Raw genomic sequence first — 15,909 nt, 5'->3', positions numbered from 1 at the left:
CAGTAAACTTAGGAATCTTAGTCCTGTTCAGTCAGCTTAATGACTTAAATTTCTTCTTGGTCTCCTCCTGGTATAGAGGGTGAGTTTGTCCAGTGAGCTCTCTTTTTATCCATGGAGGATCCTGATTTTCCAAAAAAAAGAGAAAACCTCCATGGATAAAGGAGAGACTGCATTTCAGAGATGGATGGTGGTGGATGCTGATAAAGAAAAGACAGGGTTAGCATACTTTTCCCAATTTCTTATGCATTTCTCAGGCACTTCCTATGCTTAACAATTTTGTAGTGCGCCTCTCCCTATTAACCAGTATTTAAGGACAAAATATTTTTTTTCATTTCTAGTAAACACAGTAATTCCCTTTCTACTCTTATAATGGCCCACCTTATGCATACATAAAAGAGGCAGAGCTGGCATACTCTGAATAGAATCTGAATTTTTGCCTGGCAGAAATAAAAAAGAAATGAGTCAGTTAAGAGTTAGTTAATCAAATCTTGGAATAAACAATAAGATTTCATATATTGTTTTCAAACAAAGTATTTCTATTTGTTTTGTATTGTTGTACCTAAGAAGTAAAACCCGAAACTTGCAGTTTTCACTGTCTTGGAACATGTTTTGGGTTATGTAATGTTGGCTAAATAATCCATAATTAAAAATGCAATCATAATTATGATAATGTTGCTACATTATGCTTAGAAGTATTTTAAGTTACAAGACAGAGCAAGCAACAAGGATTGCATAGCTACACAACAGATTTGCTCTCTTTTCATACTAATTATCAGTTTTTGTTTTCTATGTCAACAGGTCCTCCTAGCAATGCATGCAAATGTTGAAGACAGAGGTATCAAGGGAGATATAACACCTTTAATGGCTGCTGCTAATGGAGGCCATGTCAAAATTGTTAAGTTGCTGCTAGCTCATGGTGCTGATGTCAATGCACAATCTTCAACAGGTAAATATAAATATAAAGATGTAGAGTAGGGCTGTCTAAAGTCCCGGTCCATGGACCGGATGTGTCATGAGCTAGCCACGCCCACATCCAGTTTAGTGAGGGGGAGAAAAGTCCTGTTACATCACGTGTTGCCGCTGTGATGACATGAGTTTGACATCCCTGATGTAGAGGGAATGTAGAGAGCTTGGAACTCTGTTACATTCTTAATATATCGAAGAATTTGTATGCAGATTTATTAAATACCGGTTTGGAAAAATAATGAATTTTTGCAGAGATTAACATGTAGGGCAGTGAATACTTCTGAAATGTTGATATAGTTAAGCAAGGATAGTTTATAATTCACTTAAATAAGTTTTCTTTGTGAACATTATATAAAGATTTTGTCTGATTTTTTAAAATGTTGCCAAGAGTTTCATATTTTTTTAATATAGGCTGTTAGAATTTGCTAACATTTAGAACATTTGTGTGATCTGACAAAGAATATTGTTTCTGTGTAGTATTTTGGATTCAGTTAAAAAATTGAGATGTTGGTATGCAGATGGAGCAGCTCCTAACTCCTAAGAACAGCTGTGTTTTGGGAGGTGTACAGCTGCAGCTGCTGGACCATCCTTGAAAAAGACAACTGTCTTTAGTCAGGCAGGTGCTATATATACTCATGGACACTTTAAAGAACCATTTTGGGATTAGATCCTAATTATTTGATCCTTGAATTTGAAACTACATTGGTTTGTGTCACCTCCACCTTTAGAGGTGACACCAAAAAGAATTGTGTCACCTCCTAGCATAAAGCTTTTCATGAAGGTGAATTTAAGTCACTTCTCACAGGCCTATTAATTGAAAAGAACATAAGTTCAGTACTTTCCCAGATAGAAAATAAAAGATGTCCATCCATCCATCCATCCATCCATCCATGATAAGGTCTCTGATTATTCTCCAGTTATCTTGAGAGTAATAATTCAGAATCAAGAAACCACTAAGTTAGCATTCCCCTTTTCAATAAATCTATAACGGCTAGTTGTTTAATTAAGCAATTCTTCCAGATTTTGGGGAGGGCCATTGCCATCTTCTTCATTTTCTTGAAAGAGAAATATTTAATTTTGTACTCTTCGCTTTTTCTTCTTCTTTTTTTTTTTTGACCAATTCTCAAGGGCAACAGGCAGCAAAGAGGGAAAGGACTAGAAGCACTCAGGCATTGGCTTTGACCTTAATTGTACTGTCAACCTTCCTTTAAAAAGCTATGGGTATATATTTTATGGTAGAGGTATCAACCCGTGGGCTGGCTGTGTCATACACAGGCCACACCCACCCCAGCTTCACCAAGAGAAAAAACATCACGAAATGTCACATGATGGCAACGTGATACCGCGAGTATGACACCCATGTACTATGGTCTTCTGAAATCATCTTAGTATTTTTCATTATGCTTCTTTTTATATCATCTATGACCCTATCTTTCTTTATTAATATTGCCAATTGCCATCAGTTTTTCTCCACCTGTCTCTATTTGTAGTATGTATTGATCTTCTAGAAGACTATTTAACTAGAATAACAAGCTCAGCTTTAGCCACTTTCTTGTTTATGCACATAATAATTGAATTAAAAGTTGAAAAGAGTTCAGTTTTCAGTACTTGGCAAGTTTGGTACTCATGACTCAGTATTTTAAATCTCTGAGGAAACAATTACAGAAACAGCAACCATATTATTATAATTATTGAAACATTTACACCACTTCTCTGGGAGCTCAGAATATCTTCTGGCATAGTGAAATCACCAATAGTGAAATAAGTATGCAATAAAAATGAAACCTCATTACAAGATTGGTGCAATAGACCTGCTTAAAAATAGCAAGTTTAAAACATGTTCTGAATGTTTCAAGCTAGTTTTTCATGGCAGAGTTTTTCTGCAACAATTAGGTGATTTATCAAGGAAGTATATGTCCAGGTGAACCTTAATTCAGGGTTTCTTTGACCATGCTCAAAGGCTCTCCACTGAATCAGTTTAAAAAAGGCATGACATCATGGACATAGTTAATGTAGTTTTCTTGGCAACAGTATAGAAATGATCTACTGTTGTCTTTTTCCTCATTTTTTTTTTACTTTCTAGTCTAATCTATATAATTTAGGATATTGTGGTGGTTTCCATCCAGAATTTAATTAGAATTAAATCTTAGGATTTAAGATCACTCCAGTTGAGTTAGATGCTCTTCAGACCACACTGTCACAGATATTATATTTTTTTATGTGTATATCTTGGGTTTTTTTTAAACTCTACTCAGTTTGATTGACTCAAACTCAAAAGAAAATTGGATATTTATACCTCCCTATAAGTATTGGGAAGATATTTTATTTTGAAAGAAATATTCAAGATACAAAAGTGAAACATACAAATATATCTGTGCGAGTTCTTTCTATGTCTATTTTCTTACACTACATACCACCATATTTTTTGGAGTATAAGATGCACATTAGTTTTTGGGGAAGAAAACAAAAAAAAAAAATCTGCCTCTCCCTACCAGCATCCATTGGTATTCATCTAGCTAGCATCCTTGCAGTGAACAGCAAATAGCCAACAGCCTAGACAGATTCAGCACGTTATCGCAGCCTGATTCAGCACAAACAGCTGATTGGCTGTTGGATCGCCCTCCCAGAATACCGCCAATTAGCTGTTCCAGGCTGCGGAGATCGCCACAGCCGATCACTGCCTCTGCACGTCACATTTTTGACCCCTGTGTCACATTTTCAGCCTCTGTGCATCACATTTTCAGCTGGTTCCAGGAGGCAGGGATCGCAGCGGCACCTCCTGGAACTGGATGAAAATGTGATGCATGGAGGCCAAAAATGGGTGTGTGGAGGCCAAAAACATGACGCGCAGAGGCTAAAAACATGATGCATGGAGGTGGCAGTTGGTGGCGATGTGCTGTGGCAATCCCCACAGCCTGGAACAGGTCTAAAATGGAGCGTGTGGAGGCCAAAATGTGATGTGCGGAGGCCACAAACAGCCGAAGGGTGGGGTCCAGTGGGTGGGTGGGGCTTCAGCAACATTTTATGTATAAGATGCACCACAATTTTCACCCATTTTGGGGGGGGGATGCATCTTATACTCCGAAAAGTACAGTATTTATATTACCATTTGTATACAGTGTTCTCTACTACCATATTTTTCGCTGCATAAGATGCTCCTGACCATAAGATGCAGCTAAGTTTAGAGGAGGAAAACAAGAAAAATAATATCTGCCTCCCAGTGTCCATCTGGTATTCATCTGGCTAGCGTCCTTGCAGCAAACAGCCTTCCTCTTTGTATCTGCTGCCTCTGCCGGGGAATGCTGGAGCCTTTGTTCTCTGAGCAACTGATCAGCGGTTGGATCGGCCTCCCGGAATACTTTCAATCAGCTGTTCCAGGCAGCAGAGATTGCTTCTGCCATTTGCCGCTGCTGCCTGTCACCCATATTCATTCCATAAGACGCACAGACATTTCCACCCACTTTTGGGAGGAAAAAAGTGTGTCTTATGGACTGAAAAATACAGTATATACCTGGCAGACTGCTCTTCCCCAGTGTACATCCATTTATGTCCCATATGCATCAGTGAGCTTGACATAGCTTTTCTGGGTGGGGCTTTAAAAAGTTCAGTACAGTCTCATTATACTCTGTGATGAGTACCATTTTATGATACTGTCAGCATAAAACGGGTGCCATTTTATAATAATGTCATCATAACCTGGACTTTAAGAGTATAGTACAATAATGCTAATGTTTTTATTTTAAGATTTTTGATAAACCTTTTATTACTGCAATTTTATGACAAGATTGGTAATAATGATAATTCTAAAAACAATTAACATTTTAAAAATATTGTCGCCAAATAATGTTAATTAAAATAATTTAAAAAAGGATATGATGAAATGGAAAAGGGTTATTTAGGTAAGGTGTATGTGTATGTGCATACATATAAATTAAATAAATAATCATACATATATACCATATTTTTTGGAGTATAAAACGCACCGGAGTATAAGATGCACCTACCTTTTTGGGTGAGGAAAAGAAGAAAAAGAAATCTCCCTCTGCCTCTACATCTGAGCAATTTTGCCTCATTGCAGCAAATAGCCTGCTTTACTTTCATTTTCGTTTTCAGAATAGCTTGATTAGCACAAGGGGGGAAAAAAATCTGCTCCAGCAATTTACCTCTTTGCAGCAAGCAGCAGAGCCCTGTGCAAAACAGCTGAGAGCACATCAGCTGAGAGTCGGGAGGCCGATCCAATCAACTTGGACTAATTAGTCTATGTTGAAGCTGAAAGGAGCTGCTTTTTCTTGCTGTTTGCTTGCAAGGAGGTAAGTGCTGCGAGGCAGAGGCCAAAGGGTGGGGGCCAGTGGGTGGGCGAGGCTACATTTGGTGTATAAGATGCACCTAAATTTTCTCCCCCTTTTAGGGGGGAAAAAGGTGTGTCTTATACTCCGAAAAATATGGTATGTGTATGTGTGTGTGTGTGTGTGTGTGTGTGTGTGTGTGTGTGTATTTGTGTGTGTATATATGTGCACACACACACATATATATTTAATTATTTATTAAATTTATATGCTACTCTTACTTATCAAACAATTTGGGCAGCTTCGGAGTTCCTTTAGTTCATTCCTCAAGTTCACTGAAAACCTAGTGCCCATATTTATAGTAGTTATTTAAGTCAGTTCACTTGCTAAAATCTCCCTGGATGATGTCATTGGCTCATTTTAATGGACTCCATTTGACAATTTCCTGAGGCAGGTACATAATGTTACTATATTCAGAGAAACTGACATGTGACTCAGGAACCATTAGAATAATGTCCCATATTTTTTGCTATTATAAGGATATTCATTAAGAGTAGTTTCACTTTCAAATAAAATATCAAGATCAATATGAGTTATATATGTAAATCAGACCAGTTGGATTGGCGCACATGGTATCTGCAGTGTTGGGACTTTTTCCTGTCAAAATTGCTCCCAAGCAGATTTTTGGAGCAGATTTTTGGAGAACTGTTGGCAGAAGCTTTAAGAACATAGACTATCAAAAATTGCCTCCTTTTCTAATCTGTTTCTAGAGCAGTTTTTGAATCAGAAAACTTACTCTACCTAAGAAAATAGCTGAAATGATCAAAAGTCTTCTCATACAAGCATTTGTAATCCAAATGATGGTCCAATGTGGTTTAATCATAAAGCTGTTGGACTAATACTGAGAAAAATAGATTCAAGTGGCTTTGGGTTGATCTAACTCAGACAATTTCAGAGTTTATTGTTGTAGAAAGGGGGAGAAAGGGCCTATGCATAGTTTGGAACTTCTAAAGGAAATACCCAGGATGTACATCTTTCATATAAATGCACTTAAGGGAAGTGGTGATCTTTTTGTATTGTAGATGCAAGCTAAATATTGTGAGATTCTTAGCCCAGAATATAGAATTATAGAATAACATAATTGGACATGATCTTAGAGGTCTTTTAGTTCAATTCCCAACTCAGACAGAAGACCTTGTTCTATTCTGAATGAATGGCTGCCAATCATTTCTTAAAACCTCCAGTGATAACTTCTGGAGGCAAGCCATTCCACTGATTAATTGTTCTAATTGTCAGGAAAGTTCTACTTAGTTCTAGGTTGGTTGTCTCTTTGATAAGCTTCACACTGTTACTTCTGGTCCTGCCTTCAGGTGCTTTGGGTAATAGGTTGACCCTCTCGGTGACAACCCCTCAAATATTGGAAGACTGCTATCATATCACCCCTACTCCTTCTGTTCATTAGACTAAACATACTCAGTTCCCAGTTATTGACCACTTTTTTTAATATATAGATCAATTATTGAAGGCTTTGACACAGACAAATATTGAATTTAGGATTTATTATACTGTACTAGATAACATATCTATGTATATATAAATGTTTGAAGTATAAATGGATAACTGAATTTTTTTTTTTTCCTAAATAGGCAATACAGCACTCACTTATGCTTGTGCTGGAGGCTATGTAGATGTTGTTAAGGGCCTATTAGAATCAGGTGCTAGTATCGAGGACCATAATGAAAACGGCCACACGCCTCTTATGGAGGCAGGGAGTGCTGGACATGTCGAAGTTGCCAGAGTTCTGTTAGAAAATGGAGCTGGAATCAATACGCATTCCAATGAGTTTAAGGAGAGTGCGCTTACGCTGGCTTGCTATAAAGGTAAAATATTGTAATCTATCAGTAATTAACCATATTCTTCAATAAAAGTTTGTAAAGAAATTGTATGTCCTTGCTAAAGAATGTTTGGATTGAATTTTATTATTTGTTCTGTTTTTTCTTCCAATTAATAAATTGATATTAATATTAATAAATAATATTAAATATGATTAATACTTAGTTCTACATATATTTATTTTTGTTGGGATGGTATTATTCTAATGCTTATGGAAAGAATACTTAAATTTCAAACATTCAATACTAGAATATGGAGCTAAATAAAATACAAGGAAACTTTTATTGAATGTATTTTACTGGGTAGAGATGGTATCCAATGTATATACATTGCCTTCAGTTGTGAATGTGATTTACATTCCCAGAACTAGAAATGTATTGAAACAATGAAAGACTTACAAAATCAATTACAATTACTTGATCAAGGTTTGCCATTGAAAGCTATAAAATAATCCAGTGGGAAAAGTTTTTTTTTTTCTTAAACACTATCCAGCATTCTATTCTTTAAAGAAAAAAAATGAAACTCAAAGAACACTCTTGGATTCGTGAACCACTTTTATTATTGTCCTGAGAATTTTTTACTTCTAAAAAATTTATTTTCTAATTTTCATATTCAACTTAAAAGTCAGTGTCTTTGTACTTTCTCATTGTGAGGAAATGTTTCTAGATTATCTGTTTTCTAGAGCCTTATAAGAGTGTGTATCTGAGAACATAGCTGTGCCTTTTCAAGAGCTCTGCTTTTCTCATGCATTGGAGACCCAGACTAAAACTTTTTATTTTATTATATGGTCTTCCAAATAAAAGAGTTTCAGTTGTTGATGTCAATGAAATAACTAAAATAGATTTTCCATACAGGTTTTGAGAATTCTTCCCTTTTTGGTTATTTAGACTGTATCTTTGGCATCTGTGGTGAATATGCGATTATGAGCTGAAATTTTGAGTGAATTCTGATCTTCAGGATTCATTTTTTCTCTTTTAGGCCATTTAGAAATGGTGAGGTTTTTGCTGGAAGCTGGTGCGGATCAGGAACATAAAACAGATGAAATGCATACTGCATTAATGGAGGCATGCATGGTAAGAGTCATCAAAAGTAAGGCAAATATATCAAGTTTGGTTTAAGTTCTTTGGTAGTTTTACAATTTTAAAAAGCAGTGCAACAATTTACCAAGTTGCATGTAGCCCTCTAAGCTATGCTGGGAACAAAATTTACCCTCTCTTTTAAACAGTTGGAATTGGAACAGCATTTAAAAGAATAAAATGAAGTCATTAAAACATAAGGCAGACATTTTTCCCAAATAAAAGTTTAAAAACTATTCCTCTTGAAAAACTCATTTATTTTCATTGGGGTTGGCTTTTTTAAGAGATAAAATGAGCATCTTTGCAGAGATTTAAGACACTTAATTCATTTCTTTAAACATAAAATAAATTGGACCAATTTTTCAGTTTTTCTTCAAACAATCTTGAGTATCATAAGAAAATTCCCCATCTGTTTATTAGAAAAAACATAGTCTTCCTTTCTTCCTGTGTCTGCTTCAAACATGTTAAAGCAGGGATGTCAAACTCAATTTCATTGAGGGCTGCATCAGGGTTGTATTTAATCTCAGGAGGCCAGGGTGGGCATGGCCAGCTCGACGTCACTTGTGTTGGGGGTGCCTGTGGGGGCCCAAGTGCTTTGCCAGTGAAAACGGGCTCCCAAGCTCTGTTTTCGGCTGCGATGGCCTTCTGCAACCCTCTGCCAGTGAAAACAGAGCTTGCGCAGCCTTCCCAAGCTCCATTTTTGCTGGCAGAGGCTCCGTGGGCCGGTCCTTCACTGTTTCCAGGGCAGCACCATGGGCCAGATCTAAGCACCCCATGAGCCTTGAGTTTGACACCCCTGTGTTGAAGGGTTTTGTTAGCATCTAGAATAAACGTGAGATGCAAAAAAAAAAAAAAAAAAAGTCCCTTCAGACAAATGAAAGTATGTTTCATTTTAACCCACAAATTTTCTGGAGCAGCAGTTTTATCCAGCTTTTATATACTTATTTTACTTGGGATCAATGGCTGAAGAGCATCTGATAGAAAATTAGTGAGCTCCCTTGCTTGGCTACTGTGAGAACAGACTGCTGTACTAGATAAGCCAGGGTCTGATCCAACAGACTACTTGCTTAATCATACATACTTTTATTTTTGCTATCTAGGATGGACATGTAGAAGTTGCTCGTTTACTCCTTGATAGTGGGGCGCAAGTAAACATGCCTGCTGATTCCTTTGAATCTCCATTGACTTTAGCAGCCTGTGGTGGACATGTAGAGCTGGCTGCGTTATTAATTGAGAGGGGTGCAAACTTAGAGGAAGTAAATGATGAAGGATATACACCATTAATGGAAGCTGCCCGAGAGGGTCATGAGGAGATGGTAGCGTTGCTTCTTGGTCAAGGTAAAAATATAACTGTATCAATTGTATAGCTGTATGTCTCAGCCTGTGGTGAGTTAAGCAATTCCACGACCTCCCTCTTGCAGTGCCTGAAGGCAGTTAGACTGGATGGGGAGCAACATCTTGAAACTGAGCCCTGGTAATATTGAGTAGCTCTGGGTTTGGGGTTCTTTGGCCCATGGAGAATTGCCACCTTTGATCTTGTATGGGCTGGCATTGCCCAAACAGACCCTTTGTGTAATTTGGAGGTTCTCGAAGTGCAGGTGGCAGTTGTGGCCAGGAAGGCCTTTGCACAATTGCGGATTGTGCACTAGTTACACCCTTTCCTGGACCAACAATCCCTTCTTACGGTCATTCATGCCCTAGTTGCCTCCCGTTTTGACCATTGCTCTACATGGGGCTCCCCATGAAGTGCATCCAGAAGCTTCAGTTAGTGCAAAATGCAGTGGCCTGTATGGTTTGATGCAGACCTCAATGTGCACATGTTTCACCTCTCTTGCGGAACTGCATTGGTTGCCAATTTGCTTCTGGGTGCAATTCAAGATGCTGGTCGTCACCTTTAAAGCCCTTCATGAGCCCTTGGATCCAGGTTATCTGAGGGACCATCTCTTGCCGGTCATTATCTACCCAAGCCACTAGAGCGGGAAGATAAGGAATGTTGCAGGTCCGATCACATAGGGCTGTGATGGCAAATCTATGGCACGAGTGCCAGAGGTGGCACGCAGAGCCGTCTCTATGGACATGTGCGCCATTGGCAGCTACTCTTCTGGTTTCCGGTGAACCAGTGATGGCGAACCTTTTTGGCACCGAGTGCCCAAACTGGAACGTGCGTGTGCACTGGAGCCCCAGAAACCTGAAGACCAGCTGGCCGGTGTGCATGCGCCCACCGGCCAGCTGGTCTTCGGGTTTCCAGCGCATGCATGCTAACCAACCAGGTGATCTTCGCACGCACTGGAGCACTGGAAATCCAAAGACCAGCTGCCTAACACGCATGCGCATGCCGGCCAGCTGGTCCTCAGATTTCCGGCGTGCACGAAGACCAGCTGGCCTACGTGCATGCATGTGCCGGAAATCCGAAGGCTAGCTGGCCAGGGTACACACGCGCTCTGGAAACCCAAAGACCAACTGGCAGGTGGGCGCATGCGCACCTGCCAGCTGGTCTTCAGATTTCTGGTGCTCCAACGCACGCGCACATTCCAGTTTGGGCATTCGATGCTGAAAAGGTTCGCCATTGCTGACCTAGGGAGATACATCTGGCAGGACCCAGAAGAAGGGCCTTCTCCGTGGTGGCTCCCTCACTCTGGAACATCATTTCCCCAGAGATTAGATTGACCCCCACTCTTCTGGAAGGCGCTGAAAACTTGGTTTTGCCAGTGGGCCTGGGGAACCCAGAGCAGGATGGAGACCATTAAATGGCTTGTATGAATATGTGTTGTGGCCAGGATGGGGTGGGTGGGGGGCTACTATTTTATTAATTTATTATTTTTTATTATGTTCTTTTTTTATTTTTATATGATGTTTTTATATTTGTGTAAGCCGCCTTGAGTTGCCATGGGCAAGTAGGCGGCAATATAAAATTTCTAAAATAAAATAAAATAATAAAATTGCATGGCTAAATATTTCTGAATTACTTGAATTTTTTTGTAATTATGAAACTAGTTAATCCAAAATAAATTTCAAGAAATTAAGAAATGAAGGTCTTATTTGTTCATTGTATAATATGTGATATCAAATATTAAAATATTTTACATGAAAATACTTTGGGTATTCTGATTATTTTAAATAATAGAGCAGTAATAGGAAATACATACCTAGAAAGTTGTCAGTCAGTCAAAAAGGTAAATTTATATTCTTGTGGGTCCTTATAGAGCAGTGGTTCTCAACCTTCCTAATACCACGACCCTTTAATACAGTTCCTCATGTTGTGGTGACCCCCAACCATAAAATTATTCCTAAAACCATTGAAAATATGTGTTTTCCGATGGTCTTAGGTGACCCCTGTGAAAGGGTCGTTCGACCCCCAAAGGGGTCCCGACCCACAGGTTGAGAACCACTGCTATAGAGGATTAACTTTTATAGAGTTATATATAGAGGTCCTTATAGAGGATTAACTTTTAATCCTCTATACAGGTAGTCCCCGATTTACAATCACAATTGAGCCCAACATTTCCATTGCTTTGCCCTATTTTGCAACCTTTTTTGCCACAGTTGTTAAGTGAATCACTGTACTTATTGAGTTAGTAACATGGTTGTGCAGTGAATCTCATGGCTTCCCTGTTGACTTCTCTTGTCAGAAAGTCACAAAAAGGGATCATCCGACCCTGCAACCATCCTAAATATGAGTCAGTTGCCAAGCATCTAAATTTTGATCAGATGGCCATGACAATTGTAAAAATGGTCATAAGTCACTTTGTGCCGTTATAACTTTGAATGGTCCTTAGACAAATTGTTGTAAGTCAAGGACTACCTGTAGTGATAAGAAATTATGTCTGTTGATTTTAATTAGTATTAATACTAATGCTAATTGCAAACAATATTAGATCTAATTATTGTAACTTTTTTAAAAAAAAAAAAGACTTAACAGTATATACATTCTAGTTTAAAGAACTGTTTTTAAATCTTAATTTATACTTACATATTTCTGTTTTCAAGGAGCTAACATCAATGCTCAGACAGAAGAGACCCAAGAAACTGCCTTAACTTTAGCATGCTGTGGTGGTTTTTTGGAAGTAGCTGACTTCCTAATCAAAGCAGGAGCTGATATAGAACTTGGCTGTTCAACACCTTTAATGGAAGCTGCTCAAGAGGGTCACTTGGAGCTAGTTAAATATTTATTAGCTGCAGGTATGGCATTAATCTCTGAGCATTTATTGTTTCAGATTCAAACTGAAATTTTTAATAAAGCCTTGCTATCTGTGAGCAGTTTTGCCTGTTGGGTATACATTTTCCATATATGCCACTGAACCCGAGCAGTTTGGTTTGCTTGCTTGTTTATATTTTTGGAAAATATCTATGCAATAACAGATTTTTTTTCAATAATAATTGGGCATTGCATTATTTGAATATTTACAATAAGATTTATATACACTGTCCTAATAGGGAACACTGAGATTCATTTATTTTTTTCTAAGAATAATGTTATTTATATTACTTCAGGAGCTAATGTGCATGCAACAACAGCAACAGGCGACACAGCACTAACTTATGCCTGTGAAAATGGTCATACCGATGTTGCAGATGTGCTGCTTCAAGCAGATGCTGATCTGGTAAGCTACCTAATGAAAATTTGTACTCTCTTACTATGTTTGATACTGAGTTTATTCTTACTTGACCAAATCAAAAATAAGGTGTTGAATATTAGCAGGATTATTTTTTCCTGGGACATAAAGTTATACTATGAGATGAGAACTCACAGTCTTCTGGTTTTTAGTCAGGTGTCTTAACCACTACACCAAACGGGCTGTCATTATACTGTACAAACATAGAGTGATTTAAACATACTAGATACTTTCTAGTAGTAGCATTACTTTTGTCATACATTTGCAGTTTCATGCGACTTTGTCAGGGTATTGATGATTTAAAGCTGACCAGCCCTTTAAGACTGAGGATGAGTCAGCAGGATTATTGCCTGTTAAGTAGCTGCCTATATAAAGGAGGCCATGAGAGGGCGTATCTCCCTCCTTGTGTATCACTCATTCTCCTCGTGTATCTGCATTGTTCTCATTGTAGAACTGAATAATGACTGCTTCTATGGCACGTGCCTACCATGTATGTATATATATATATATAACTTGTAGATAAACCATTGTTTGTAAGACAAAGCTCTGTGTACTGTATTTTGCTCCTGGATTGTCTCAAAAGAGTAGTCATGCTGTAAACACTCTGGAAAAAGTTTCATTTTCAAAAATGGTGTTAAGGTAATGATGATTTAATGGGTGACCAGCTGCTGCAAGGCTGTAAACTGAGATGATGTAATAAGAATGAGTCAGTGGGGTTATCACTTTAAGAAGCTGCCTATATAAGGGAAGCCATTAGGGGGCGTCCTCTCTCCTCATGTTCTATCTCCTTTGTACTCTCTCCGTGAATTTTCTCTTCGTGTATGCTTCATGTTATAAATGAAGGTTCATTGATTGTCTGGCTTTGCTTAGCACATGTATGTATATATATCTATATCTATAGCTTGTAGATAAACCACTGTTTGAAAAACCTCTGTGTACTGTATTTTGCCCCTGGATTGTTTCAAAATAGTAGTCACGCTATGCACACTCTGACAAGTTATGGGCCCAGTCCAGAGAGAAGGCCAGAGTAACTAGAGAGACCAGAGAGAAGAGAAACCCAGTGTGAGCTTGCACCAGAGCCAGAGGGGTTGTGCAATGTGGTTTGATAGTGGTTAGTGGCTTGTGAAAGAAAGCAGGCAGCATGGCCTCTGTTGGAGTAATGGGAGGAGGTGTCATTCTTGGCTGAATGAGACAAACTACCTCTCCTGGAATGTGCATCCCTTCTTTCTTCTGGAAGCTTGTGCCAGTTTTGGATTTGAGAACCATACTGCATGGCTCTTTCCTAAGTTCACACTTTTTCATATAATTCAGTCAGGCTTCAGAAATGGAGGGATATATATATATATATATATATGTAGTAATAACAAAGAATATAAAACAAAGAGTTCTGGTGAGAATATGAATGTATTGTCTGAGAGCATAAGATAATTGTAAACTATAAAGCATATGCAATTTAAATTAACCAGTAGCAATTATGCTGTTAAAGGGACAGAGTAAGAATGCAGTTGTATACAATGCAAAATGACTGAATATTTTTTTCATCAGCCAAACTCTACCCAGAGGTAATTAGATATCAAAACCTGTTTCTGGAGTTGGTTTCTGCTGACAGATTAAAACTGCTGTTGGTATACTAAGTGCCATAAGCATCTGGAAAATGTTGGAATTTCTGAGGCTTTTAGTCCTAGCTGATTTCAGTTTCTATGCCTGGGTCCAGTGTGGCTTGCAATTTCATGACCACCTGTGGCAATTATGAGACAAGTAACTGTGACACTAATCCACTTCATAGGGAACATGTTTGACTTGTTCTTTATTTCAGAACAATTAAGGTTTGATTTGAAGATGGGAATATTAAAATTGGTCTTTTAACAGAATAACAGGTTTGGAAGGGACCTTGGAGATCTAGTCCAACCCCCTGCTCAAGCAGGAGACCCTATACCTGTATTGGCGAACCTATGGCACTCATGCCGGAAGTGGCACGCAGAGCCGTCACCAAGCTCACCTGAAACTGCGCATGCATGCGCACCCCAGCTGGTGTTGAGGCCTCTGGTGCACATGCACGCAATTCAGGGGACCCAGCTGATCTTCGGAGCACTCCTGAGCATGTTCGTGTGTTTGTGCATGCGTGTGAGAAGACTGGTGCACAGCATGCGCATGCACAGACAGGGTTTGTGTGCATGTATTGCGTGCGTGAAAGCTATGCACATGTACATATGGTGAGATTACGCACAAAAGCTGTACGCATATGCAGATAGTGTGGTTGCGCGTGCAGTGCATGGTGGGGGTGCGTGTGAAAGCTGTGCGCATGCGCAGATGGTGTGGTTGCAAACGGAACACATGGGGAGGAGCTGCGCGTTACCACAGATGGTACAGCAGCACGTGCAGCGTGTTCCTGTTCGGCACTCAGTAAGTAAAAGGTTCGCTACCACTGCCCTAGACCATTTTAGACTGGAATGGGACTTTTAGTCTCTTTTTCATTCTCCTCGGGCGTTTTTCCTCCAGCGATTCTCCCTCGACTTATCTCTTCAGCTGGCACTCCTCCAGTCATTTGCCCTGGGGAATGGGACACCAGCCTCTTCGTCCCAGACCCTTCGACACGGCCTATTCGCAGAAAGAGGATTTGTCCTGGGTGTTCTGCCCTCTGTGATAATTATTCCCCAACCAATTGGCTAGAGGGGATGTAATAGAAATCCAGCCAAAGGAGAGAGGTGTAAAAGAATTTGCCAAAATGCCTGACTTCCTTCCTTCCTTCCTCTCCCCCCCCCCCCCACCAATACAGGGAGGAAAGTTGGTTTACTTGGAAGTAAGTTTTATAAATTCAATGCTAGGATTTAAATCCATCGAAAGCAGAGAGGTGTAAAAGAATTCGCCAAAATGCCTGACTTCCTTCCTCCCTCTCGTGTCCTCCCCCCCCCCCCAAATACAGAGACACTGTTACTGAGCGGATTAAAAGCCTTTCTCCTCCCTCCCTTCCTTCAACCAGTTAGTTAACCAAGTCTGGAAGGGTCCAATAGAAGAGAATTTTTCCTTCCTTCCTTCCTTCCTTCCTTCCTTCCTTCCTTCCTTCCTTCCTTCCTT

The 15,909-nt window shown here is 39.2% G+C and overlaps 1 protein-coding gene across 4 annotated transcripts in view; it reads left to right on the top strand.

Annotated features, from left to right (window-relative positions):
• The window catches only part of ANKRD17 (ankyrin repeat domain 17), a 139,005-nt gene that overhangs the window by 64,122 nt on the left and 58,974 nt on the right, over positions 1-15,909 (top strand). For all 4 annotated transcript variants that reach the window (XM_060691728.2, XM_060691727.2, XM_087892253.1 and 1 more), the window contains exons 5-10: positions 799-946; positions 6,899-7,132; positions 8,124-8,218; positions 9,322-9,559; positions 12,209-12,400; positions 12,713-12,822. In XM_060691728.2, coding sequence (XP_060547711.1) covers positions 799-946; positions 6,899-7,132; positions 8,124-8,218; positions 9,322-9,559; positions 12,209-12,400; positions 12,713-12,822 — 1,017 coding nt within the window. The remainder of the gene's footprint in view (positions 1-798; positions 947-6,898; positions 7,133-8,123; positions 8,219-9,321; positions 9,560-12,208; positions 12,401-12,712; positions 12,823-15,909) is intronic.

The sequence above is a fragment of the Pantherophis guttatus genome, chromosome 4 (genome assembly GCF_059756535.1).
Source record: "Pantherophis guttatus breed Tessera chromosome 4, ASM5975653v1, whole genome shotgun sequence".
NCBI classification, from domain to species: Eukaryota; Metazoa; Chordata; class Lepidosauria; order Squamata; family Colubridae; genus Pantherophis; species Pantherophis guttatus.
Note: the sequence above shows the minus strand (reverse complement) of the source record. Positions and strands in the feature narration are given on the sequence as shown.